Raw genomic sequence first — 25,501 nt, forward strand, 5'->3', positions numbered from 1 at the left:
ACAAACATGCGCTTCTCCCTAAAAGCAGCCCATAATAAACTGACAGAGTTGTGGTGACAGGAAACGATGAGCAAAGAAACCGGGTTTGGAGTCTTATTATAACAGGAAACCTGTCAAAGTGTCACCACAGTTTAACTCGTGAAGCTTAAACAACAACAACAGGCAGGCTGGCTGCCAACATGCTGCCGCTTCCGTGTGGAAATACAACAAGAATCCTGCTCACTGTTTGCATTCCTTCCAGTTTTCCTCACTAAATATTACATTTTGTTTTAAACTGCCTTGAAAATCTACAGAGTGCTCAACATATTCTTTATGATTATTGATTATTAGTACAATTCACTCAAAATTGGGAAAGTAAATCATTAGTATTTATATAAAACTATTCATAAAAGTTAAAACATCATCGTAATCTTAGGAAGAAGTCATGTTTTGAAATGCATTCTTGGTGCGCACGACTGGCCTGATGTTTAAGCATCATCAATGACTAAATGTGCATTAATCACCGGTGACGATTTATTGATTTGCTATTTCCAGCCCTGTTTGTAGAATAATGAACATCAGGTTTTGTGTGTCTGTTACGTTTTTATGTATTTAGTCCAGGGAATGGGGCTCGGTAGCCTGTAATCCAGAACCTTTGACCTTTTCCTAACCCTAACCGTGCCGTTTTCAATGAACAAAACATAACCGAGTAGTTTGTAATGTGCAAAAGAGCAATGAAACGGTGACTGAATCATTAAAGCAAAAGGTTTCTCTTTTTTTAATCATTTACCTTCTTCAGACAGCGACTTGCCCTAAATGGTGCTTTATTCTTTTATTCTATTCAATTCAATTCAGTTTGATTTATATAGCGCCAAATACAACAAATGTCATCTCAAGGCACTTAAATAGTATAGTCCAATTCAAGCCAATTGGAATTCAATTCATTTGATCATTCTCAAGCATAGTCTGCATGTTTTATTTAGTCGTAACATGACACAGCTTGCCCCAAAAATTGGAAACTGAACCGATATGTTGTCACACAAAAGAGCTGTGTGACAAAAAAATTTAAGCTTTCATGACAAGATATGGTTTATTTCTTTTTTTAAACATATTTTTATTATGATTTTTCATTGATTTAAACGTTGACATTTAAACATGAACATTATACCCCAATCTGGCAATAAAAATGAAAATAAATATAAATATAAATAAAATAGAATAAAACAAACAAAATGATACTAATGTAGATAAATAATAATAATTAATAAAACAAATTTGCATTCCAATAGGGTTACAGCAATGCACAAATTGCAGAACTTGTACAATTAATCATATTTCAAGGTTGTGAGTCTCCAGAAAGTCCATATACGGTCTCCATAAGTTTCTTTTTTACAATATATGTAAGTCTCTCCAGAGCGAGAGAGGAAGACCTGGTTAATAAGCTAAGGACACCACACAGTATATCATAGAAACATATATATCCTTCCTTTTTGTTTGTGCCCTGCTAAAACCTGGATTATTGACACAATGTCGCTAATTGCCATCTGTCCTGGTTTCAGGAGGACGTATTTATGTGCATGTAGTTTATTTTTAAAGCTGCCTGGTTTCAGACTTTAGTCATCGCTGCGTCTGAGCAGAAAATGATCATTCTTGCTGATTTTAGTTTTTGACGTTAGTCGTGATTTGTGCCAAGTTGTGATCGGGAAAGAGTTCGCCAAAAATACCCCGATGTCACGGAGTGACTGCTCCGATGAAAGCAAAGTCACTTCTAGTGTGGATTTAAAGGGAAATAGGTCAGCTCGTATCAAAGCAGGATTTTTAGCACTGACAGATGTTACAGAATTTGGCTTCTTTTTTTTTAAAGCCCAAAATAATTTAGTAATAAAACAGGAGGCGAACAGCCTCACGCAGTTTGTTTTGTGCGTTTGGTCCCAGTGGACGTGGAGGACGGAGGGAGTTCAAAACCTCAACATCTTTAGCCTGTTCTCACGCTCTCCTCTGCTAATCTCTCACCTGTCTGCCCCCAGAGAGCCACAGCAAAATTTTAGCAGATTAGAAAAATGGATTTGTATAATCACACATAATTTTGATTAGATATTAATCTAATAGTTTTAGATTGGATTGAATAAGATCCAGTGGTCCTTTTTTAGATTTATTTTGTGCAGTCTGAGCAACACTCGGTTAGTATACTGATATGAGAATAAGGCAAGCACAGTTCAAAGTGCTTTACAGCTACATAAAATCACAAAAAGGCAAATAAAATCATTAAAAAACATTAATAAAATCATTAATTGATTCAATTAAAAGCGCAGAGTGCAGATAAAACACTTTCACAGCTAAATAGAACTGTTTTCAGCCTGGATTTAAACACTGTCAGAGCTGAGGCAGCGTTCAGCAGATTAAAACCTATAAAGATATTAGTTGCATTTTAAACTTTTTTGTAATTTTTTTCACCTGTGTGTGCAGCTCCAATGGATGTTTCCACTTAAACTAACAACATCCACTGACTACATGAAGGTTTTGATTACACTATAGTTGTTTATATAAAGCACAAAGGTAAAAAACATCCTCATTTTAGATGTCAAAAAGTATTTGCGGCTCCCAGTGTTTCCATGGAAACCGGCTCCAAATGGCTCTTTGAGTGTTAAAGGTCGCCGACCCCGGGTCTAGTTGGACCAAGCGGGTAGTTGTTTTTTAGAGGAGCAGCTGGATGAGCTACACTGTCTTCATCCTTTCAGCTCCCTACAAGAGACACACAATCACTCAAAAACACATTAGTCTATCAAAAAGTGAAGAACTGAACATGTTAAACACGTTAAACAAGGATCAAACTTCCTCACCACATTATGCTGATGGCCAAATGTGTTAAAGTTTCTAAGAGTTTTAGTCGGATAAATGAATAAGGTCGTCTCCCAAATATTTATAAGTTAATATAATAGATAAATAATACTTAGATGATCACCAAATGCAGCACAGCAACTTGCTGATGATTTGTTTTTCATTAAATTGAATTTGTTGTTCTAAAAATCTTCTTTAAGTTTTGATAAAAGATTAAATGTATCATACGAGCAGGGCCAAATCGGACCTTTTAATTGCGTTTGACTGACTACACAGTAAATGTAGTTGATTTGAATCATTTTATTTTATTAATCTTAAAATTTAATTGAAATAATCTTGCTTATCGGATAGTTAATTGAATTAATCTCGTAGCTTTATGTTTAAAGATGATTTTAAACTCTGAAATCAAACATTTATTTCTCTTTTTTTAAACTTGAGCATCATTGTTCATGGTTGCTTTGTGTTTTCTAGGCTGATGATCCTCTATAAGCTGCTTTGAACTGTTTATGTTTAACATATCGGTATAAAAAGATGTGCCAGGGGATCACATGGAGATATCCAGGATTAGTTTGGACAGATTTTGACTTGATTAGTAACAAATATTCCTGTTAAAAGGAGTAACTGCAGGCATGCAGGACAGTGTAACAGTTGTTATCTACAGGCCAACTGGAGCTCAATTGTTGTTATTTTTGTGCTTTTTACGCTTTTATTCTCACTCTGAGAAACAAAACAATCTGATATTCTGTCTTAAGATCCACAACCAAGTGTGAAAACGTGCAATGCAGCTCAGAGAAACTATAAGACGCACCCCAAACTAGTGAAAAAGAAAACTAAACAAGCTAAGAAACAACTTGCAGAGCAGAGAAACCAATCTAAAAAGATAGAACATTGCCCAAAGTTGCATGGACACAACCAATTGAAACTAAAATATGAGCTGGAACAGCTTGAAAACAACCAATTCAGTGAGAGAACAGCCTTACAAAATAAAAAAAACCACCTATTGAAGCTAGAAAAAAGCATCTAAGTGGCTGTAAAGTAGCCCAAATGAACATGAAAACAGCCTTGATGCTAAATAGCAACAAGACAGCAGAAAATAATTGGAACAGGCGACTCAGAGGGAAAAAGAAAATAATCCTACGGAGCTACGAAAGCAAAGGAAGCTCTTTGTGTTTCAGTCCAAAAGACTTAATTTTAGGGATTTTTGGCGTCTCATCTATGTGAGATTCGGCTTCTTCTTTGTCCTCCAGGCTGTCGGGCAGCAATAAACAAAAGTAATGAAATGTTAGAAATTCTTTTAGCTTAAAGGATGAAGCAGGTTGGTTTTTACAGTTGATCAAATTTATCGTTTCCAGCCAGGATAGTTGTTGTGTGTTTTATAGTGTGGGGTGCAGATGGCTGAAAGCTTAATCTGTGTGTGATCTCTGCGTAAACCGGCCTGTGGCAGAGAAATCCACTTCCCCAATATTTCTTACACATCTCACACCTAATTAGATTGTTTTTTCCTCTGTGGGACGCCGACAGAATAAGACTGAACCACCGCAGTTAAAGGGACATTATCTTAATTTATTAATAGGTGAAAGTCATAGGTCATGAGTCAGTCTGGCCCTGACTATGTCATTGTGATATCACTAGTAGTTTCAGAAGGGCTGAGCAATTTTATCGATAGTTTGTTTCCCAATAAAGTATCGATTTTTACTTTTTTTATTTATTTATTTTAGCCGCGAGTATCAATTTTTTAATATTAATTAATCAATTAATTTATTTTATTTAATTATTTAATTTTTTTTAGAAAATTATGTAAGATATTTTTTTGTTTTTGTTAAATATTTTGTTTCCCGATAAAGTATAGTTTTTTTTAGTTATTTTTTTTTTTTAGCTGCAAGTATATTTTTTTTTATATTATTTAATTCATTTATTTATTTTATTGAATTTTTAAATTTTTTTTAGAAAATGATGTAAGATTTTTTTGTTTTGTTTTGTTTTTGTTCGATATTTTGTTTCCCGATAAAGTATAGTTTTTTTTTATTATTTATTTTTTAACTGCAAGTATATATTTTTTTATATTAATTAATTAATTTTATTTAATTTTTTAATTTTTTTAGAAAATGATGTAAGATATTTTTGTTTTGTTTTGTTTTTGTTCGATATTTTGTTTCCCGATAAAGTATAGTTTTTTTTTTTATTATTTATTTTTTAACTGCAAGTATATATTTTTTTATATTAATTAATTAATTTTATTTAATTTTTTAATTTTTTTAGAAAATGATGTAAGATATTTTTGTTTTTTTTCGATATTTTGTTTCCCAATAAAGTATCGATTTTTATTTCTTTATTTTATTTTATTAATTTTTTAACTGCGAGTATCAATTTTTTTTAATTAATTAATTAATTAATTTTTTAATTACGTTTTTTTAGAAAATGATGTAAGATATATATATATTTTTTTTGGTTTTGTTCGATATGTTGTTTCACGATAAAGTATCGTGTTTTTTTAGCCACGAGTATAGATTTTTATTCATTTATTTATTTTATTTTTTTAGAAAATGATGTTAGTGTATCGAATCGTGAGATTAGTGTATCGCTGCAGCCCTAAGTTGCAGGTAGTGGTCATACGTTTTCAAACTGCTCGATTTGGAGGTGAAGCCTCTGGATGATTGCAAGTTTCTCACAAATCTCCCATTTTGTATCATTAATTGAGCAGATGTTCAAAACAAGTCTTTGGGATCTTTCAGTGTTTCTTTTCTCATAGCACAGAATGTCATGTACATTCTGAAAGCCTCCGATGTCTTTATCGTTTATTCTGCAAACACTTCTGCACATCAGCGAGGCGTTCGCAGTATTTCCCAGGGTGCAGTTCTGTCGTATATTCGGGTCAGATGGTGCTCGGCTCGTTGCCATATGTCTGCACTGTAGTTAGGACCACAGGGAACGGAGGACCAAAATGAGTCTGGAATCACCGAACGAGGCTCCATCGTTACGCCTTTTTCTTTGTTTCTCCATCTACAAACGAGGCCATGAGTCTCGTTGTGTTGCTTTTGCACATGTGGGTGTGTGGTTATGAAAAGGAAGACATTTGTAATGTTATTTTTGTGCTTCTCACACCATAACTTTCCTAGATTTTTTTGTATAAACATGAATTCTGTCTCACGGATTTAAGCAAGAATCATCTCTCCGGTTTATATTCAAAATGAGTTTATTTTCCTGGATGAAATCGGATTAGAAGTTCGTAGTTAATTTAATCATATTAAACTGAATATGTCACAAATCTCCTGTAGCCGGTATTTGAGGCCAGAGACGCAGAAATAACTACTCAGTTCGTGTCAGGCAGCTCAGACTGAGCCTCTATAGAGCAGAAATGATAAATTAAAAATCATCAGCTTGGAGCTTATCCCACCACGGCCTGTAAACATTTTAATATTATAATGATTAGCAATGATCCTAAACCCCAGATAGCCACACTCCCAGCCCTCCCAGGACTATCCTCTTCCGCCCCAGCCTCAGCTCAGCGTCCCTGGGGAGGCGTGGCCAGGCGAGTCCCTGGATTAAGGCCACTCGGTGCTTTGGACCCCCGAGCCTTGAAAGTTAAACCCCTGGATGTTCGCCACTTCATTTCTCTAAGTGGCTCTGTTGTGATTGTTAATTAAAGTTGGATTTATTCAAGAGGCTTTTTGGCAAAAGCTGAAATATGCTGACATTTTCTGTTCTTTTCTCTCTCTTCTTTATTTATTTGTTTAGTGGATTTTTTTTAAGCTTCACGGTTCCGTTGTCCATCTTGTTTATCTACCTTTTTATTTCTGTGTGAGAAGAGTAGGATGGCGTGTTTTTGGTGGGAGGATGGGGACGCTGTCATGTGAGCGAGCAGATGCTGCAGTTTCTCAAGAGGGATTTATGTCACAATACGAGCGCATACACAAAAACACGCTCACACAGGGTCACTATGAATGCATTTAATCAGTCAACAACATCTACACACGGTAAAAATGGTAGAAAGAGAAGGAAAAATCCCTCTGATAGTGATAATCGAAAGTTCTAATTAAAGTAATGAGTGGCCTTTAAATTTGAACTGCCCTTTGGTTTATATAAGAGCTGGGCAAGTTAACTCCTTATTATCGCGTTAACTTGTTAATTATTTAACGCCGATAAATATTTTATCGCTCATTAACGCATTTTATTCCTCCATGTGTTTGCTGTAACTGGGAATGTGATGCATTCAACAGACTTTTACAATAAAACTTTTATTAATAATAATAAAATAATAAAAATATAATAAGAAAATAATAAATAAAATAATTTACAAAAAATATATAATGCAACTTTTATGAATAATAATAATAATAAAATAATTTAAAAATTAAAAAAAGAATAAGAAAATAACAAATAAATAATAAATAAAAGAATAAAAATTGTATTATTGTAAAAGTCTGTTGAATGCATCACATTCACACAGTTACAGAAAACACCACGAAGCATGGAGTAATAAAATAAAGATAAACTAGCAGCTAACATCACCGCTACAGGTGTGAAGCTCACGGAGCTAACTGGCACTACTTCCTGTTTTACTTATTTCAACATAAAAGCACGTATTTTAAAAATAAATTTAAAAAAAAACGCCTGCATTTACAGCCAAGTTGAATTGTCTTCTCAGCGTAGTAGTTCCAGTCTAAAATATCACTTAAAGGCAAAACACACAACTGATAGCAGCAAGTCATTCAAGGAAACAGACAGTGGAGCGAGGCTTCTACATAAAAACTACAGAAAGATGCTGATGTTAAAAGTGTGTTTGCACAACAAATGTTATGGCACTTTCATTCATATGGCAGCACATTTAAAATAAAGCTAAATGCTAAAAGCTATACGCTACTTTTGGATTCATTTTTGGATTTTGCGTACAAATGCGATTAATCGTGATTAATCAGGGAAATCATGCGATTAATTAGATTAAACATTTTAATCGTTGCCCAGTCCTAGTATATACGAAGTGTTTGTGTTGTTCTCTTGTCTGCTTATAATCTCTTTATCAAGTAGAGCTGCACATCCGATCCTTAACTAATGGTGGCCAATGTTAGAAAAGTAGCACCCCAAGAAATGTGAGCTCAGAAGACTTCTACCGTATTTTAAGCAACCTTTGGGGCTCGTTGGGGTTATTGCTCTACAGCTTAATTCACCATCGTCGTGATTCATAAAATGCAACCGTTGGTCAGTTTTAAAGCTTTGAAATAAGTTTGACTGTACAAACCTTGTCACAGCACTCGATAGCCATGAGCTCCTCTAAGCAGCTGTCCAACGCCACGAAAATTAGAATCGCTGATACCCACAAAGCAGAAGGCCAGAAGATGAAAGCGAAGCATTTTCTGTTGGTAGATTCCACAGATGGTATTGTAATTAGCCCATCAGGTTGCATTAGAAACTACACTTAATAGTTATTAGTAGAGTTGGCTCCTCTCTACTTGTACCCCTTTTTTCCTCAAGTAAACAAACACCCGCTAACATCTGATTCTGAGTGTAGTGGGAAGGTGTTTAATAGACATTCAGTGGCGTTGTCAGAGGTATGTTTTGGCTCCAGCTCCAAACAGCATTGATGGTAACAAAACACCTGGGTGCATGCTAATTTTCACTGTGGGTGCTATGACTGGGGCTACAAGAGTTGGCACAGCTCTTTTATTTTATTTTTTTTACAGAAATGCATATTTATCAACGCTCGCGTCTCACACGGAGACTCTGGAAATAACAACAGAAACTTGTGGACAAAAGAGGCGAAGTTGTCTGACTGCAAGACAGCTGGCAGCTCATTCTGAGGCCGTTTTCACACATGAGAACTGGAGATTTTTTAGGAGAAGGTGTTTGGTCCGCACATATTTCTGCTGTTGTTGTTCAGACTTGTGTTTCACAGTGAAAGGCTTGCTGCTGGAGATGTGCTCTCACAGCTGGAAATGCCAGGGAGGGGATGCGGAGGATGTCTGGAGGATGTGATGCTGAAATTAGGCCCGATGAGACTTTTAGTTTTGTTGATATTAGGGCTCGGCAACGATTACAATTTTTAATCTAATTAATCACATCATATTTGTTTGCTTTACCTGTGAATGGCTTTGGTTCATCAGCATATGTCATGACTGTGAGCTGAATATGAACATTTTTTGTATAATCATGCCTCCTTATTGATTGATTTTTCTTGCAAAGGTTTAACCTAGGGATGCACCGATTCGGGTATCGGGCCGATACTATTCTAATGTACTCCTACTCGTTAGAGTTGACCGATACCATGAACCCATACCAATTTATTGCATGAAGACCGCGATCAGTGGGTGGCTTGTCATTTTTGTTGTATTTTTTTTAGATTGGCGGCTCGGGGAGATGTCGAGCTAATCAGGAACAGTGTGGTTAGGCTAGTGAGACCGAAACCTGTCTTCCAATTCATTGCATTTTTTTTTTTGGTAGAAGTGTCGGCAAGTACTCAGATCCAAGTATCGGTATCGTATCGCTGCATCCCTAGTTTAACCAGAACTGTGGTAAATGTATATGTCATGTCAGACATCTTGGATACCTTCAGCTCAGGCTTGGTTAACAGCTATTCTAGAGATCTGTGACTGTGTTGAACTCTTTCAGCATGCACTCCATTCCTCTTCATCCCAATCGCCAAGTAGTCCTCACCTAACCACCTACAAGGAGGAGGCAGAGCAGGCCGGGACGGCCAGTCATGAGAAGTCAACTGTAGACCCACACCGCACTTTGAACCTACACCAACCCAGCAGCATCAAAAACTTAATCCGTAAATTCTCCGGTTCAGATTACGTCTCATATTCAAGTTCCCCACTGAGCCCTTTGTTTGGAGCTGGCCGAGTTCGAAGGTTTGCTTCCATTGAGGCTCTCAACACCCCAAAGTACAAGTCAAATCCATTCAGACCGAGCACTGCTGAACAAGATCAGAGCCCTGTTTTCAGCTCCACTGTGAATCCATTTGAGAAAAATGATCCAAATGGGCTTCAGTCAGCTGAAAGAGATGCCAGAGCTAGTAAGATACCTCCTAGAGTTGATTGCCCAGAACAAGGCAGCATGCAGAAGACCAATTCAGAACCAAGGAGCAAAGCACTAACTACAGACTCTGGTAGAGACTCTGTGGATGGCTCCATCGATGCTCTCAACACCCCAAAGTCTAGCACTGCTGGACAAGATCGGAGCCCTGTTTCCAGCTCCACTGTGACTCCATTTGAGGAAAATGATCCAAATGGGCTTCAGTCAGCTCAATTAGATGCCACAGCGAGTAAGATACCTCCGAGAGTTGATTGCCCAGAACCAAGGAGCAAAGCACTAACTACAGACTCTGGTGGGGACTCAGTGGATGGCTCCATTGAGGCTCTCAACACCCCAAAGTCAAATCCATTCAGACCAAGCACTGCTGAACAAGATCAGAGCCCTGATTTCAGTTCCACTGCGAAACCATTTGAGGAAAACGATCCACATGGGCTTCAGTCAGCTCAATTAGATGCCACAGCTAGTAAGATACCTCCGAGAGTTGGTTGCCCAGAACAAGGCAGCATGCAGAAGACCGATTCAGAACCAAGGAGCAAAGCACTAACTACAGACTCTGGTAGAGACTCGGTGGCTGACTCTGGCATGGGATCGGTAAGAAACTAAAAAAAAAAAAAAAAAACTTTACCAACCACTCTGATTGACTTGCATGAATCAAAATAAAAGATTTTTAAACATTTCCTTGCATGAATCCACTGCTTGACGGCTCCATCCACACAACCACTTTAAGGCATGAAACCACAGCTCAAACCCACTGATGGATCTAATGCATTTCACTCTCCTCTGTGATTCTTTCCATGAAAACGAGTGTAATACACCATCGGTAAGCTTTCCAGTGTGATTGTCTGGACTCCTTGAAGAGACATTGGAACAGATGAAACTGTTACATGTTTTTGCGTTCTGTCTGATTGAGTTTCTGTTTGCTCTTCTGCTACACTGGATTAAATCATGTTTGAATCAATTAACTTAAAACTAGATAAATAAATGAATGAATCATAGAAAATAAACATCGGGTTTGGTCTTAGAGTTTGGCCTTCTGGAAGGGGAAAGAAATTTAATTCCAATGCAGGTGTTCAGGCCTAAAGTCTCAATTAATTCACAAGTCGTTGCCGTTCATTTTGCTTGATTGAAGTCTACACCCACCGTAAAGATAAATTCTTCTCCTATTCCCAAAAATAACAGTTTTTTGTCAATGGAGGCCAAGTCGAAGCTCAAAAGAGGAATGCAATTTCATCTCATCATTGTTTATTATCAGTGAGTCTTTTTTGCACGTTTGCTTTGGCCTTTCTTTCAGTTCACCTGATTATAAATGCTGCGTATTCATTCACTCTGTGCTGACAACAATGACACACATTCAGTTCCCCCTTCGATTGTGCTCTATATCTCTGCAATTACTTTTTAAAGTTTTATCTCACCCTTCCTTCTGCACTCTCTGCCCCAACCTTCCAGGAGTCAGAACTGGACTTCAACAAGCAATCCGACAGCCCATCGGAAGAGGACCCCATCACAGCCAGACCCATATCGACCAGGGAGAACCCCAAATATCAGCTGTTCTTGAACAACGAGCTGAAAACCAACGGGTTGAGTGGCAGGGATTCGGACGGGCTCGGAGGCGTTGGGTCACACGGAGAGAAGAGCCCCAGGCTGTCCAGATGGGAGACCAGCCGGCTGGGGGCGAACAACTACCGAGGGTCCCTGGAGTCCCTGACCTCACGGGACTGGGACACAGGTTCTGACAGGGTGGGTGAGGCACACTTCGCTCAGGGATGTGTGTGGGAATTAACTCAGGCAGATTAAAGCCAGTCTTTATGTCAATCAGATCCTGCTGGATGGGTGTTTTTCCTCATGGTGAAACAGTGCCACCTCCTGGAGAAAACTCAGATTTAGTTGTTTATTGTGCTGCAGGCGTCTCCATCTCGTCAAAACCTTAGGTCTTACTTTCAGAATCAAGAGATAAACACTTGCAGGTTGGCTCCTCTTGAGTTTTAAGCCTTTATTACAACCCAAGTTAGATTTTTTTTGTTGGTGTTTGTTACAATTAATCAGTTTATGGCTCTTAATTCAATCTAATTCAACAAAATTAAGTTGAATTCACATTTTGCAATCCTGTCACACTGTAATTAATGTGCAATAATCTATTTCCACCTTAAATATTAGTTAAACTTAATTATTCTTCAATGATTTGAACATAATACGAACATTTTTTTATGAATTTTAGCCTCTGGAGTCAGCTATAGGATTGATATAATTAGATTTTTCCTTTCCAGTTTCTGAGCGGTGCCACATCCTGGAAAAAACTCAGATTTAGTTGTTTATTGTGCTGCAGGCGTCTCCATCTCGTCAAAACCTTAGGTCTTACTTTCAGAATCAAGAGATAAACACTTGCAGGTTGGCTCCTCTTGAGTTTTAAGCCTTTATTTACAACCCAAGTTAGATTTTTTTTGTTGGTGTTTGTTACAATTAATCAGTTTATGGCTCTTAATTCAATCTAATTCAACAAAATTAAGTTGAATCCACATTTTGAAATCCTGTGACACTATAATTAATGTGCAGTAATCTATTTCCACCTCAAATATTAGGTAAACAGAGTTAAATCTTCAATGATTAGAACATAATACAAACATTTTTTATAAGTTTCAGCCTCTGGAGTCAGCTATAGGATTGATATAATTCAATTTTTGCTTTTCCAGTTTCTGAGCAGTGCCACGTCCAGGAAAAAACACAGATTCAAGGTTTCTCATTGGCCGTCGTGGTCACCTGACTGCTCTCACAAAACTGAATCACAGCACAGTTTCTCAGCTTCAACACGTCTTTAATCCTGCATCAATCAAATCTGATCAAGTGCTTTTAAACTTTCATTCACAAAGACGAATGAGATGCTTCTCTTCCTGTGAAAGATGCTTCCAGCTCACAGCTGATGACACTGGCATCCTGTTAAAGTAATAAGTGTGTGATTTATGAGCTTATAAAGTAGCATGAGTCAGTTTTTGCTGACAGAATTGACATTCTTCTTCATCCTGTTGTCACATGTGTGATTGACTGAATCATCAGCGTTCATTTATCACATTAACAGGAGCACCTAGCAACACAACCTTTGTCTTATTTTAAAGTAAGTCTCCCTGTCTGTCTGTAATAGAGTTATAACACTTGCATGGTGGTGTGTATGTATGTGTGTGTGTGTGTGTGTGTGTTTACAGGTGGGTGTTATCGACAGCCCTTCCAGGGTATTTAACAGCCCGTACATCACAAACACCTCCATGGAATACAACCCCACGTACCGACTGTCAGAGTTTAAGGTCAGTATACGTACGTCTTTACTTGAAAAGTTTCCAGCCAACCTTTGTTTACTTTATATTGTATGGAAAATAGAAAATAGGTTCTGACATTTATTGAATCTACTGAGACAAACCATTCCAAGGTAGTCAAAGACTCCAGCATCTCCGAGATAGAAACAAGGCGTTTCTTAGTATTGGTACAGTATCTGACATCCTGGTGGCAGCTTTAATAGAAGTAGACAGCAAATACTGCAAACATTATTGTAAAGTGTTTATCTACAGCAGTGATACTCACTATTTTATTCACAAGAGCCACATTGGCAGAGCAAAATCAAGGGAAGAGCCACTTTTACCACAACATAATAAGTCCCCTTTTGCAAATATGCATTTCTACATATAAAATATCCCACAAAAAAAGAAACAACACAGCCAATACATTTTCAATTCAGACCACATTTGCCTTAAAACTGGGATGAGTGGTAGCTGGCGTGCATGTCCTTGACTTTCTTCATGTTGTATTTGTAGTTTGTTGTTGTAATCATAGTGAGACATTCAGGATGAGCATGGTTTCTGTGCTGGTTTTTGTTGTTTTTTAATCAAAAACCGATCCATTGTGCCTGCATCTCGCGGTACACCCGACGTTTGCCTACTCGTCCCCTCTCTGGCGTCTTCATGCTGATTTTTGTTTGGTTTTTGTGCTGGTTTTTGCCCTTTTTTTAATCAAAAACCGGCTAAAGGAGCTAGCGTGCACTGCGGTCAAGTGTGAGGTGGTTTAAGCGGGCTGCGTTGCCAGGTTTAACAGTGTGCCCCCTTTAGGAAACACCATTAAGCCTTAATTAATACTTAATAAAAATACTTAATACTGTGCAGTATTCGCTGTATGTTATTTGAAAAAATGTATTGTTATTGTTAGCATATTGTTATAAGCTACTATGCGAGTGCGAGCCGTCAATTAAAGCTTGAGGAGCCGCGCAATGAGTATCTCTGATCTACAGTATGAACAAGCAGAAAGTTCTGGAGGAAATGTAGACACAAATGATCCGTCAAGCATCAATGATGCTCGACTGATTGGCTTAACGAAGAACCAAGCCAATTGGTACAATTAATGGACTGCAACGCGAGTGAAAAAACAAAAACCTTGAAAGACCTTCAGAAGGCCTGGAGATCTAAAGCTCAAGACCACTTTAAAATCTGTGCATCTCTGTCTACAGGTTCCGGGCGGATTGTCTCCTTCCACCTCAGAGATGAACTTGTACTCCTTCAACAGTCGCAGCACCAGTCCGGTGGGCTTACCCACACCCACCCCGTCCCGCCAGCGGTTTTCCGCCTACGACACACTTATGAGGAGGAGGGCCGACGTCAACAGCACTGTACGTTAGCCCACAGATCGTACGGCATGTCACTTCCACACCATGTTGTGTGTTGATGGTTCATATGTTCCATGCACAGGTCGCGCCCGTTCATTACAGCATGCGCTCTTCTACGCTGGGGGGGCCCAATAAAAAAGACTACATAGAGGAGCTGACCAAAGAGCTGGATGCCTGCCAAAAGGTAGGCCTCATCTGGATCCCCGTAGGTCCCCCTCTGGGTTCGTAGTTTAACAACTAGGGCTGGGCAACGATTAAAATCTTTAATCTAATCAATCACATGATTTCCCTGATTAATTACAATTAATCGCATTTGTACGCAAAATCCAAAAATGAATCCAAAAGTAGCGTATAGCTTTTAGCATTTAGCTTTATTTTAAATGTGCTGCCATATGAATGAAAGTGCCATAACATTTGTTGTGCAAACACACTTTTAACATCAGCATCTTTCTGTAGTTTTTATGTAGAAGCCTCGCTCCACTGTCTGTTTCCTTGAATGACTTGCTGCTATCAGTTGTGTGTTTTGCCTTTAAGTGATATTTTAGACTGGAACTACTACGCTGAGAAGACAATTCAACTTGGCAGAGTTTACAGATGACTTTGGTTCTGTCGACTCCGCCGTCTGGAAGAACTTTAAAATGAAAATGGCCGAGTAAAAGTTCAGTACCCTTCTCCATGTTTGGTGGATCCGCCGATTACTTTCTTTTCCTGTTCCACAGCAGACAGCAGCAGACTTTTACAAAATAAAAGCCTGTGAGCAACAGACTTTTACAAAATAAAAGCCTGTGAGCAACAGACTTTTACAAAATAAAAGCCTGTGAGCAACAGACTTTTACAAAATAAAAGCCTGTGAGCAACAGACTTTTACAGAATAAAAGCCTGTGAGCAACAGACTTTTACAGAATAAAAGCCTGTGAGCAACAGACTTTTACAGAATAAAAGCCTGTGAGCAACAGACTTTTACAGAATAAAAGCCTGTGAGCAACAGACTTTTACAAAATAAAAGCCTGTGAGCAACAGACTTTTACAAAATTAAAGCCTGTGAGCAACAGACTTTTACAAAATAAAAGCCTGTGAGCAACAGACTTTTACAGAATAAAAGCCTGTGAGCCGCAGACTTTTACAATAAAAAAACCTGCGTTAATGCGCGATAAAATATTGATCAACATTAAATAATTAACAAGTTAACTCGTTATTATCGCGTTAACTCGCCCAGCCCTATTAACAACAAATCAGACTCCGTGTTATACTTCATTACAGCATTAGAAGACAGCGCAGGGCCGATTTCTTCATCATTTTGTTGTCGCTTGATTGCATCGAGCGGTTATCATGATGTCGGCCCAGGAATCGACTGCTGTTCGACTGATACCCAGATGTTGTACAAAGATATGTGACTTTGAATGGTGTGTTTGCTGCAGCGCAACCAGTTCCTGGAGGCAGAGAGTGTGGAGATGGAGAAGGAGAGGAACCAGATCAGGTCAGACATTTTTTTATTCTACTGTGACAGAAGTTTCTGAGATGGAAATATATTGTGCCTTTCCACTCGATGTCGTCTTTCATCTCTACAATCCGCTAAGGTTTAAAACACTCAATAACAGTGTGATCGCTGCTCCTCTGTGAAGGTTCGAGATGCGGGCGCTGCTGGTGAATAACGAGGACCTGCTGAGGACCAACGCTCAGCTGAACAACGAGCTGAAGAAGACCAGGGAGCAGATGATAGAGATGGAGAAGGAGAGCCAGGCCATCGGGGAGAGATACCGACAGATGGAGGTGTGACAGGCAGACAGAGTTATTATTATTTTAAAGTTCTGGGACTTTGTGTGATTAACTCTCAGGTTGTTCTGCGCAGATTGAGGTGAAGGAAGCTCGGGAAGTGATGGTGGAGGCAAACACTCAGGAGTACGCCTTCAACTTCCTGGAGCAGTCGCTCAAAAACAAGCTCCAGGATGCTGAGGTAGGTCCAGTCACACAGAGGCAGCTACGATGGCAAAGTTAAAATAAAGCTGCAAGCAGCCTTGAGCGGGACCGAGATGTGCGCACGTTGGGCCATGCGCTGGACGTCGTAGTCGCGCAGCTCCGTCCACACGCACGGTACCCTTTACATACGTACAAGGTCGACAGGGTGGACGTGTGTGCCAAGTTTCATGACCTTGTGATGATGATAAGGCTTTCAAATCACAAACGCCATCACACGATTTTCACCGCCTGGCCACGCCCACACCGTTTAGAGTTTGGAAACGTTTCTCCATGATTTTTTCCCCCCATGTCTTAAGAGTAACCTGGCCAAGTTTGGAGCTGTTACCATTAAATCTGTAGGAGGAGTTCGATCATATGCAAGGCGTGGCAAAAAAAAAGACGTTTCCAACCACCAGCAGGTGGCGCTATAGGTGGATGTCACTATGACAATATGTGCACGTTCAGGCTGGGTCCAGCATTCACCGTATGAAGTTTGGGACAGACTGGATAATGTATGTGGGAGTTATAAGCGACTTCATTTTTTGTGGCGAGTGATGGCGAGTCATCAAACTTTGAGGTGTCGCCACGCCCTTTGAGGTTTGAAAAGGTTTTCCATGATTTCCCCCCCATGTCTTAAGAGTAACCTGGCCAAGTTTGAAGTCTGTAGCATTAAATCTGTAGGACGAGTTCGATCATATGCAAGGCGTGGAATCGGTCAAAAATGGCACCAAAACGCACTTTCCATCCAAAATGGCCGCCTTCCTGTGGACGTGGGACCATGGCGGCATGAGACTTTTTTGTGCGTCTGGGCATGATGAATGAGTGTACCGAATTTTGTCATCCCACCCCAATGCGGGAACCATTTTTAAGCATCGTAGGGGGCGCTACAGAGTCAATGAGCGACTCCCAAAAATATAAAGTTTAGATTCTTCCATGTCGTCGACTGGCAGGTGGCGCTCGCAAAATTTCCTGAGTTTTCGAGCACCTTTTGCAAAGAACTCTTACAGATAGCATCGTGCCTATCCCGCACTGTGAAACAGGAAGACAGTCAGCTGTGTCTGATGGTGCAGGACTCTGAACTTTGTGCTTGTTCCCCGTTCAGGAGAGCCTGGAGAAGCAGACGCAGCACGCCAAGAATCTGGCGGAGAAGTTGTGGCAGGCGGAGCGACAGCTGGAGGAGCATGAGATCGACAAAGAAACCAAGGGCAAGAGGACGTTCGAACTCAACAGCACCCTCCACAGAATGGAGACCGAGGTACGCACCGACCAATAGAGACCCATATCTGAACCTTTTCTGAGGTCACCGAAAGTCGGCTGATGCGAGCATTAAAACTTCTGAAAACTCTACAGAACCTGGAAAACAATGGAAAAAATCAAAGTCTTACCAAGTATATTTGTCTCATTGAGTATCTCATTACACTTAATATAAGACACAACTGCCTAACAAGTTCTATTTCAGCCAGATATAGGGACTTGTTTTGATACAATACATCTGGAATATCTTGTTAAGTGAAAAAGTCTTGAAAACAAATATTTCATATTTCATATGAAACAAGCTTTTTTTGACATTTGAAGAGGTTTTTAAGCTAATTTCAAGATCACTTTTATCTCAAAAGTCCTAAATATCACATTTTATTTCAAGAAATCTTGACAAGCTGATTTTCACTAGTTCCATTGGCAGATTTTATTGCTTATTTCAAGCAAAAACGTCTCATTTGTTGTTTTTCTTACTTATTTTTGGCATTGTTTCCAGTGCAGATGTGCACAATTCAGTACATTTCTTTGTGTTTCCAGCTGGGTGAAGCCCTGCAGGCGTCCACGCAGGCTGCGGCCGAGCTGCACCTGCAGCAGAAGCTGCGCGAGGACGCCCAGCTGAGGGTGGTGGAGCTGGAGGAGTTGCTGCTGGAGAAGGAGCAGGAGCTGCAGAATCTGCAGGCCCTCGTCAGCAAGCTGCAGGGAGAGGTATTTCCACTAAGCTAACGTGGTGTTAGCCTGCGATTAACAGCTCACAGCACCATCGGTATATGACTGCGTCTTCTTTTTGCATCTGCGTGAGCAGGTATCTGGGAAGCTGATCGATAAGGAGCGGACGCTGGAGGAGGAGATCCAGCTGAGGGAGAGGCTGCAGCTGCAGTGCAAGCAGGCGGAGAGGTCGGTGGACGATCTCACCATGGAGCTGCAGGCCACGAATCAGGCCAAAGAAGACCTGGCCAAGCAGCTCAAACAGGCTCAGGTACCACTTCATCCCATTTAAACCGCCCGAGTGTGAGTCCACTGTGTTGTAACCTCAGAAAAAACAAAACTCATTGGCTGTGTTCGAAACCGCATACTACATACTTCTATACTGCATACTCATGGATCAGACAGTATGCAGAGCGTTTACCCACAATGCATTTCGCTCCTGCCCGAGCTGAAATTGTTACACCCCTGAAACAGGAGAAATAGAAGTACGAGAACGGACACGATGTAGCTTCAGTCAAGTCCAATATTGTAATGGACGAACGTAAACCACACGTTCCGAACGCAGGTTGAACGAGGCATTAGTAATCATTAACAGATCCTCCGATCACAAACTGGCACTATAAACTTACGGCAAAGAAAGTGAAACTCATATAAACAAGCAAACACGGCATATTTTAAATTAAGTTGCATTTCCAAAACATTAAGTTAAATAAGACAACATTTTAATCACTGATTGTCTTTTAAACACCTTAATCTTTTTAACCTCTTTTACCCAAAAAGCAATGGATTACCAATCTACTGATCATTATGCATTTTTAACTTAGCAGTTTGAACTTTTTCCCCTTTTGACATTTTTAAATATCCATGAATTCAAATAAATCCTTTATATGTATTTAGATTGCCTTTTTATCATCCTTACAAAATCCGCCGGCCTGAAGCTGATTTCTCTTAAGCTCTAAACTCTGTAAACTTTAGCAACATTTGAAACATTTTCAGGTGAGAAAGTAGTCGTTTAGATCCCCAACGTGTTGAAAACCTGACAAAATACCGGCTGTTTGAGTATGAGTAGTAACCTCATGATGCATACCCAACATTTCGGAGAATCTAGTATGCATCCGGGAACTTCTCCCTTACTCAAACTCACAGACTAACTAAAAAGTTAGTATGAGTAGTAGGAGAAGTATGCAGTTTCAAACACAGCCATTGACTTTCCTGCTGAGTAGTCCTTCTTATCTAATAAACGGGTGCATCTTGGGCTTCATTCTGCAACAACATGCTGAGGGAACATTCAGGGTTCTGATGTGCACTTTAAGTCTGCTGCACTCTCTTTTGGTTGTGGACTTTTCTCAGTGTTTGCTTTCAATAAATCAAAGTATCAGCCAAGCGCATTAAATGTCAGTTTTAAAGGGACAGTTCGCCTCTTCTGACATGAAGCTGTGTAACATCCCATATCAGCAACATCATTTATGAACATCTTCTTACCCCCTGCTGCGTCCTGTGAGCAGAGTTCCAGCCTCGTTTTGGTGTTGATGAAAGTAGTTCCGGCTAGTTGGCTGGGGTTTAAAAAATAAAGCGTTTTGCTTCTCAGAACAATATGCGTTCAACAGAGTAATACATTTGCATCACAAAATGGTTCTCCAGGAAAAAGTCAGACCTCACAATCGCTTGGCCCTATTTTCTCTCCCTTCGTATCACTGCCTGCTGCCGCCTGCCGACAGTCGCGCCTGTTACGGTGTTTGCTGCTCGGAAGCAGGAGACTGCTCGCTCTGCTCGGTCTACACAGCAGGCAGTGATATGAAGGGAGAGAAAATAGGGCCAAGCGATTGTGAGGTCTGACTTTTTCCCGGAGAACCATTTTGTGATGCAAATGTATTACTCTGTTGAACGCATATTCTTTTGAGAAGCAAGACACTTTATTTTTTAAACCCCAGCCAACTAGCCGGACTACCTTCATCAACGCCAAAACGAGGCTGGAACTCTGCTCACAGGACGCAGCAGGGGGTAAGAAGATGTTCAGAAATGATGTTGCTGATATGGGATGTCATACAGCTTCATGTCAAAAGAGGCGAACTGTCCCTTTAATATTAGCAAAGAAACGTTCCCATTTCCCGACCTCCATAAGGAGTTTTTGTGCACGTGACCTAGTGATTCAAACAGAGATGTCCACTTGAATTAATCAGTCATGCAAACTATCAGAGTTTGGGGGGTTAATGAGGTATTAATTATGCAAATCCCGGTGGGGTAATTCCGTAATCCTAAATACAGCAAACATCATGTTTCCATTTCTGAGGGTTCCTAATCTGTCCCGGTTCTAAATAACCTGAGTGACAAACGGTCGACACAATGCAGTCAGTGGCATCGAATCACAAGCTGTTTTTTTTACCCCATCTGTGGCGTTCAGGAGAAGATGATCGACCTGGAGAGCGACGTTGAGGAGCTGCAGGACAGCGAGCAGAGATGGGCCAACAAGCACAAGAAGGCCATCGAACAGGTAAACGCACCTGGAACAGGAAAAGCTCCTCACATCCACTCCATTTTCCTGCTTATTGACACATAATCATGTTTTGTTTTTCAGACTGAGCAGCTGCAGCTCAAGTTGATTCAGGGCGTAGATCAGATGGAGCAGCTGGAGATGGAGAAGAACGCCATGGAGAGACGGGTAATCAGTGTGCATGTGTGAGGCTCAGAAAGCTTTACTAATGGTGGAACAAACACGTTTTTGAGGAATTTTTTGGGGCCAAAACTTTGGTTATTATGTGGTTAAATTTAGCTTAATCTTTAATTATATTTAGAGTAAAGGTTAGGTTTAGGCATCACCACAAAGATGCCAAAAGAAGGGTGCGTGTTGTTCTTGTATCTGTACTTTTAGGCTGTGTTGGAAACCGCATACTACATACTGCATACTCATCGATCAGACAGTATGCAGAGCGTTTACCCACAATGCATTTCGCTCCTGCCCGAGCCGAAATCAGCCGGCCTGAAGCTGGTTTATCTTAAGCTCTAAACTCTGTAAACTTTAGCAACATTTGAAACATTTTCAGGCGAGAAAGTAGTCGTTTAGATCCCCAACGTGTTGAAAACCTGACAAAATACCGGCTGTTTACAATTTTGTTCCCACGAATTCGGCGCTACTAAAGCTAGCCGCAGTGAGCTAACGCACTTCCGGTTATTTTCACAAAATAAAATACCCGTTGCCTTTTATCATAGGGAAAGCCATTACCATACAATTGGTGCTTTTGTTTTGAAAACAGGAAGTGAACCTACCCTCGTTGTAGCTAGCTTGAAACTGCCGTTTTGACAGGAAATGACGATCGGCGACGTCACGTTACGTTGCATCTTGGGTAGTTTGAGTATGAGTAGTAACCTCATGATGCATACCCAACATTTCAGAGAATCTAGTATGCATCCGGGAACTTCTCGCTTACTCAAACTCGCATACTAACTCAAAAAGTTAGTAGGAGTAGTAGGAGAAGTATGCGGTTTCGAACACAGCCTTAGTCTTCATTTAAACTGAGAGGGAGACGAGCCAAACTCTGGCTCTAGAGCTCCCCCACATGTTTTCACGTGAGATGATGGGTACGTTAGGCAAGTTTCACTGCTCGTTACAATCTGTTTCTAAGTGTAACTATAGTCAAAGCTTGCTTTAAATCTCTAATACCTTTTATCTGTGCGTGTAGCTGAGAGAACTGCGTCTGGAGGTGGAGGAGCTCGAGAGCTCCAGAGTTCAGGAAGATGTGATTTCGAGGGCCGAGTGCAGAGTCAAGGAGCTGGAGAACGCTTTAAGGGTGGAGGAGAGGTGAGTACAAAACAAAATCTACAGTGTGTTATTTCATCATATATCAGCTCATCTTGAATTTGAAGGCAGCAACACATTAGCTTCCCTAATTTTAACTGAAGTCCGAGATGTAAACAGAAGATGTTTTGATCTGAGGACTCCGGCTTTTCAGCACTGCTGGATCTTCTTTGTCATATTTTATCACTTAGTAATATGTGTTTTCTCTGCCCATGTTTTCCCTTGAGAGATCCTGCTTCTTTGAGGTGCTCTTTTTTTTACCCCATCATGTAAGCCTGTTTGCCACATGTTCCCTCCAGCTGTTACCACTTACTTTTCCAGCCTTTTGTTGCCCCCGCCCCAACTTTTCTGAGATGTGCTGCTACCATCAAATTCAAGATGTACTAATATTTTTCACACATATACAAAATACAAAAATACAAAAATACAAAAAAATACAAAATATAAAAAAGTACAAAATATATTTAAAAATAAAAAATCTTCACATAAATACAAAATATGAAAATGTATAAAATATATATTTAAAAATAAAAAATCTTCACAGAAATACAAAATATGTAAAAGTACAAAATATATATTTAAAAAATAAAAATCTTCACAAAAATATAAAAAAGGACAAAATATATTTAAAAAATAAAAAATCTTAGAACAAAACAATTAAATACAAATGTACAAAAATTGTAACAGTAAGAGTTAAAAAGCAATGTCAAAATTTGAGCAACAGATTCATTTGAGAGCCACAATTTAAACATTGTGACCCTTTTGAACCGAAACAGTGGCAGTAATAAATAGACAGTAGTATTGCTTCTGCACATAAGAGCGATTTCAGTTAATTGTGGTTTTTGCTCTGGGAAAGAAGCTTTTCCTGAAAAGCAAATTGTGTGTTTGAAGGCTTTATCTTCAAAGACTGTGCTGATCACTTTCAGGTTAGTTCTGCTGCTCAGTCCATGTTTGTCTCAAAACTTTTCATTCTGTTAGAACAGGTGATGCAGTGTTTTCTGAGGCTAACGTGGTTAATGTGCATATTTTTATTTTCAGGAACAAAGCAACTCTGGCAAGCGCCGTCAGTAAACTGGAACGGAGGATCAACGAGCTGAGTGATCAGATGGAGGAGGAGCAACGGCTCGCTGCTGAACAGAGAGATCTGGTAAACTAATGTGAACTATCACACTTCCTCCACAGGAGGGCAGCAGAGAGACTTTATGCAGCGTCACACTGACTGCTCTGAAGGAGTTAAATCAGTCTGTTGAAAACTATCAAACTTCATCTGCCTACGCGTATTTTCTTCTGATTTTTGCTTAAATTACCATAAAGAACATACAAGTTAATTAACTTTCTGATGTAAAATAACTAGGGCTGGGCAACGATTAAAATGTTGAATCTAATTAATCACATGATTTCCCTGATTAATCACGATTAATCTTATTTGTACGCAGAATCCAAAAACGAATCCAAAAGTAGTGTATAGTTTTTAGCATTTAGCTTTATTTTAAATGTGCTGCCATATGAATGAAAGTGCCATAACATTTGTTGTGCAAACACACTTTTAACATCAGCATCTTTCTGTAGTTTTTATGTAGAAGCCTCGCTCCACTGTCTGTTTCCTTGAATGACTTGCTGCTATCAGTTGTGTGTTTTGCCTTTAAGTGATATTTTAGACTGGAACTACTACGCTGAGAAGACAATTCAACTTGGCTGTAAATGCAGGAGTTTTTTTTTAAATTTATTTTGAAATACGTGCTTTCATGTTGAAACAAGTAAAACAGGAAGTAGCGCCGGTTAGCTCCGTGAGCTTCACATCTGTAATGGTGATGCTACCTGCTAGTTTATCTTTATTTTATCACTCCATGCTTCGTGGTGTTTGCTGTAACTGTGTGAATGTGATGCATTCAACAGACTTTTACAATAATAAAACCTGCGTTAATGCGCGATAAAATATTTATTGGCATTAAATAATTAACAAGTTAACGCGAAAATAACGAGTTAACTCGCCCAGCCCTAAAAAATAACTTAAACTTAGAGATTAATGCTGACTAAAGGAGATCCGGCGTTTATTTAACAGTAAATAGAATCGGCTCTATGATTTCCCTGCCCACGCTGAGCAGAGCTCTCTGATTGGTTCTGCAGATGACCCAGAGGATCCGCTCTCTGAAGCGCCAGCTGAACGAGGCGGAGGAGGACTCCAGCAGGAAGGAGGCGCAGTACCGCCACACCCAGCGCGAGCTGAGCGACGAGCGGGAGACCAGCAGCCGCCTGCAGAGGCAGCTGCTGGACCAGCACCTGCAAAACAAGTACGGACCGAACCACAGTTTATACACGGCTTCCTTCATTTAGCAACAGTCTAAAGCAGTGATACTCACTATTGTTTTCACAAGAGCCACATTGGCAGCAAAATCAAGGGAACAAAAACGCAAACAGTAACTAGAAAGCTGCAAGCAGCTGTATGCGGGACCGAGATGTGCGCACGTTGGGGCATGCGCTGGACGCCGTAGTCGTGCTGCTCCTCCCACACGCACGATACCCTCTGTGTACGTACGAGCACATAATAACCCCAATGTGGAGGGGTTTTTGAACATTTCTAGGGGGCGCCACTGAGCCATTTAGCTCCGCCCACACACGATACCCTTTACACACGTACGAGGTCGAGAGGGTGGACGTGTGTGCCAAGTTTCATGACTTTGCGATGATGATAAGGCTTTCAAAGCACAATAAGGCTTTCAAATCACACGATATTCACCGCCTGGCCACGCCCACACCGTTCAGAGTTTGGAAAAGTTTCTCCATGATTTTTTCCCCCCATGTTTTAAGAGTAACCTGGCCAAGTTTGGAGCTGTTACCATTAAATCTGTAGGAGGAGTTTGATCAAATGCGAGGTGTGGATAAAAAAAGACATTTCCAACCACCAGCAGGTGGCGCTATAGGTGGATGTCACTATGATAATATGTGCACGTTCAGGCTGGGTCCAGCATTCACCGTATGGAGTTTGGGACAGATTGGATAATGTATGTGGGAGTTATTACCGACTTAATTTTTTGTGGCGAGTGATGGTGAGTCATCGAACTTTGTGGTGTGGCCACGGCCACGCCCTTTGATGTTTGAAAAAGTTTCTCCATGATTTTTTCCCCCATGTCTTAAGAGTAACCTGGCCAAGTTTGACGTCTGTAGCATTAAATCTGTAGGACGAGTTCGATCTTATGCAAGGCGTGGAATCGGGCAAAAATATCACCAAAACGCACCTTCCATCCAAAATGGCTGCCTTCCTGTGGGCGTGGGACCATGGTGGCAGGAGACTTTTTTGTGCGTTT

General features: G+C 40.0%; 1 protein-coding gene across 1 annotated transcript in view; it reads left to right on the forward strand.

The window, feature by feature from the left end:
• Window positions 1–25,501, forward strand: part of LOC142372419 (uncharacterized) — a 78,309-nt gene that overhangs the window by 50,565 nt on the left and 2,243 nt on the right. Inside the window, exons 7-21 of the mRNA XM_075455318.1 lie at window positions 11,293–11,583; window positions 13,041–13,139; window positions 14,330–14,488; window positions 14,568–14,669; window positions 15,904–15,962; window positions 16,108–16,255; window positions 16,335–16,439; window positions 17,544–17,696; window positions 18,236–18,403; window positions 18,501–18,674; window positions 20,805–20,894; window positions 20,979–21,062; window positions 22,081–22,199; window positions 23,235–23,343; window positions 24,324–24,487. Coding sequence (XP_075311433.1) covers window positions 11,293–11,583; window positions 13,041–13,139; window positions 14,330–14,488; window positions 14,568–14,669; window positions 15,904–15,962; window positions 16,108–16,255; window positions 16,335–16,439; window positions 17,544–17,696; window positions 18,236–18,403; window positions 18,501–18,674; window positions 20,805–20,894; window positions 20,979–21,062; window positions 22,081–22,199; window positions 23,235–23,343; window positions 24,324–24,487 — 2,024 coding nt within the window. The remainder of the gene's footprint in view (window positions 1–11,292; window positions 11,584–13,040; window positions 13,140–14,329; window positions 14,489–14,567; window positions 14,670–15,903; window positions 15,963–16,107; window positions 16,256–16,334; window positions 16,440–17,543; window positions 17,697–18,235; window positions 18,404–18,500; window positions 18,675–20,804; window positions 20,895–20,978; window positions 21,063–22,080; window positions 22,200–23,234; window positions 23,344–24,323; window positions 24,488–25,501) is intronic.

Source organism: Odontesthes bonariensis, chromosome 22 (genome assembly GCF_027942865.1).
Source record: "Odontesthes bonariensis isolate fOdoBon6 chromosome 22, fOdoBon6.hap1, whole genome shotgun sequence".
Taxonomy (NCBI): domain Eukaryota; kingdom Metazoa; phylum Chordata; class Actinopteri; order Atheriniformes; family Atherinopsidae; genus Odontesthes; species Odontesthes bonariensis.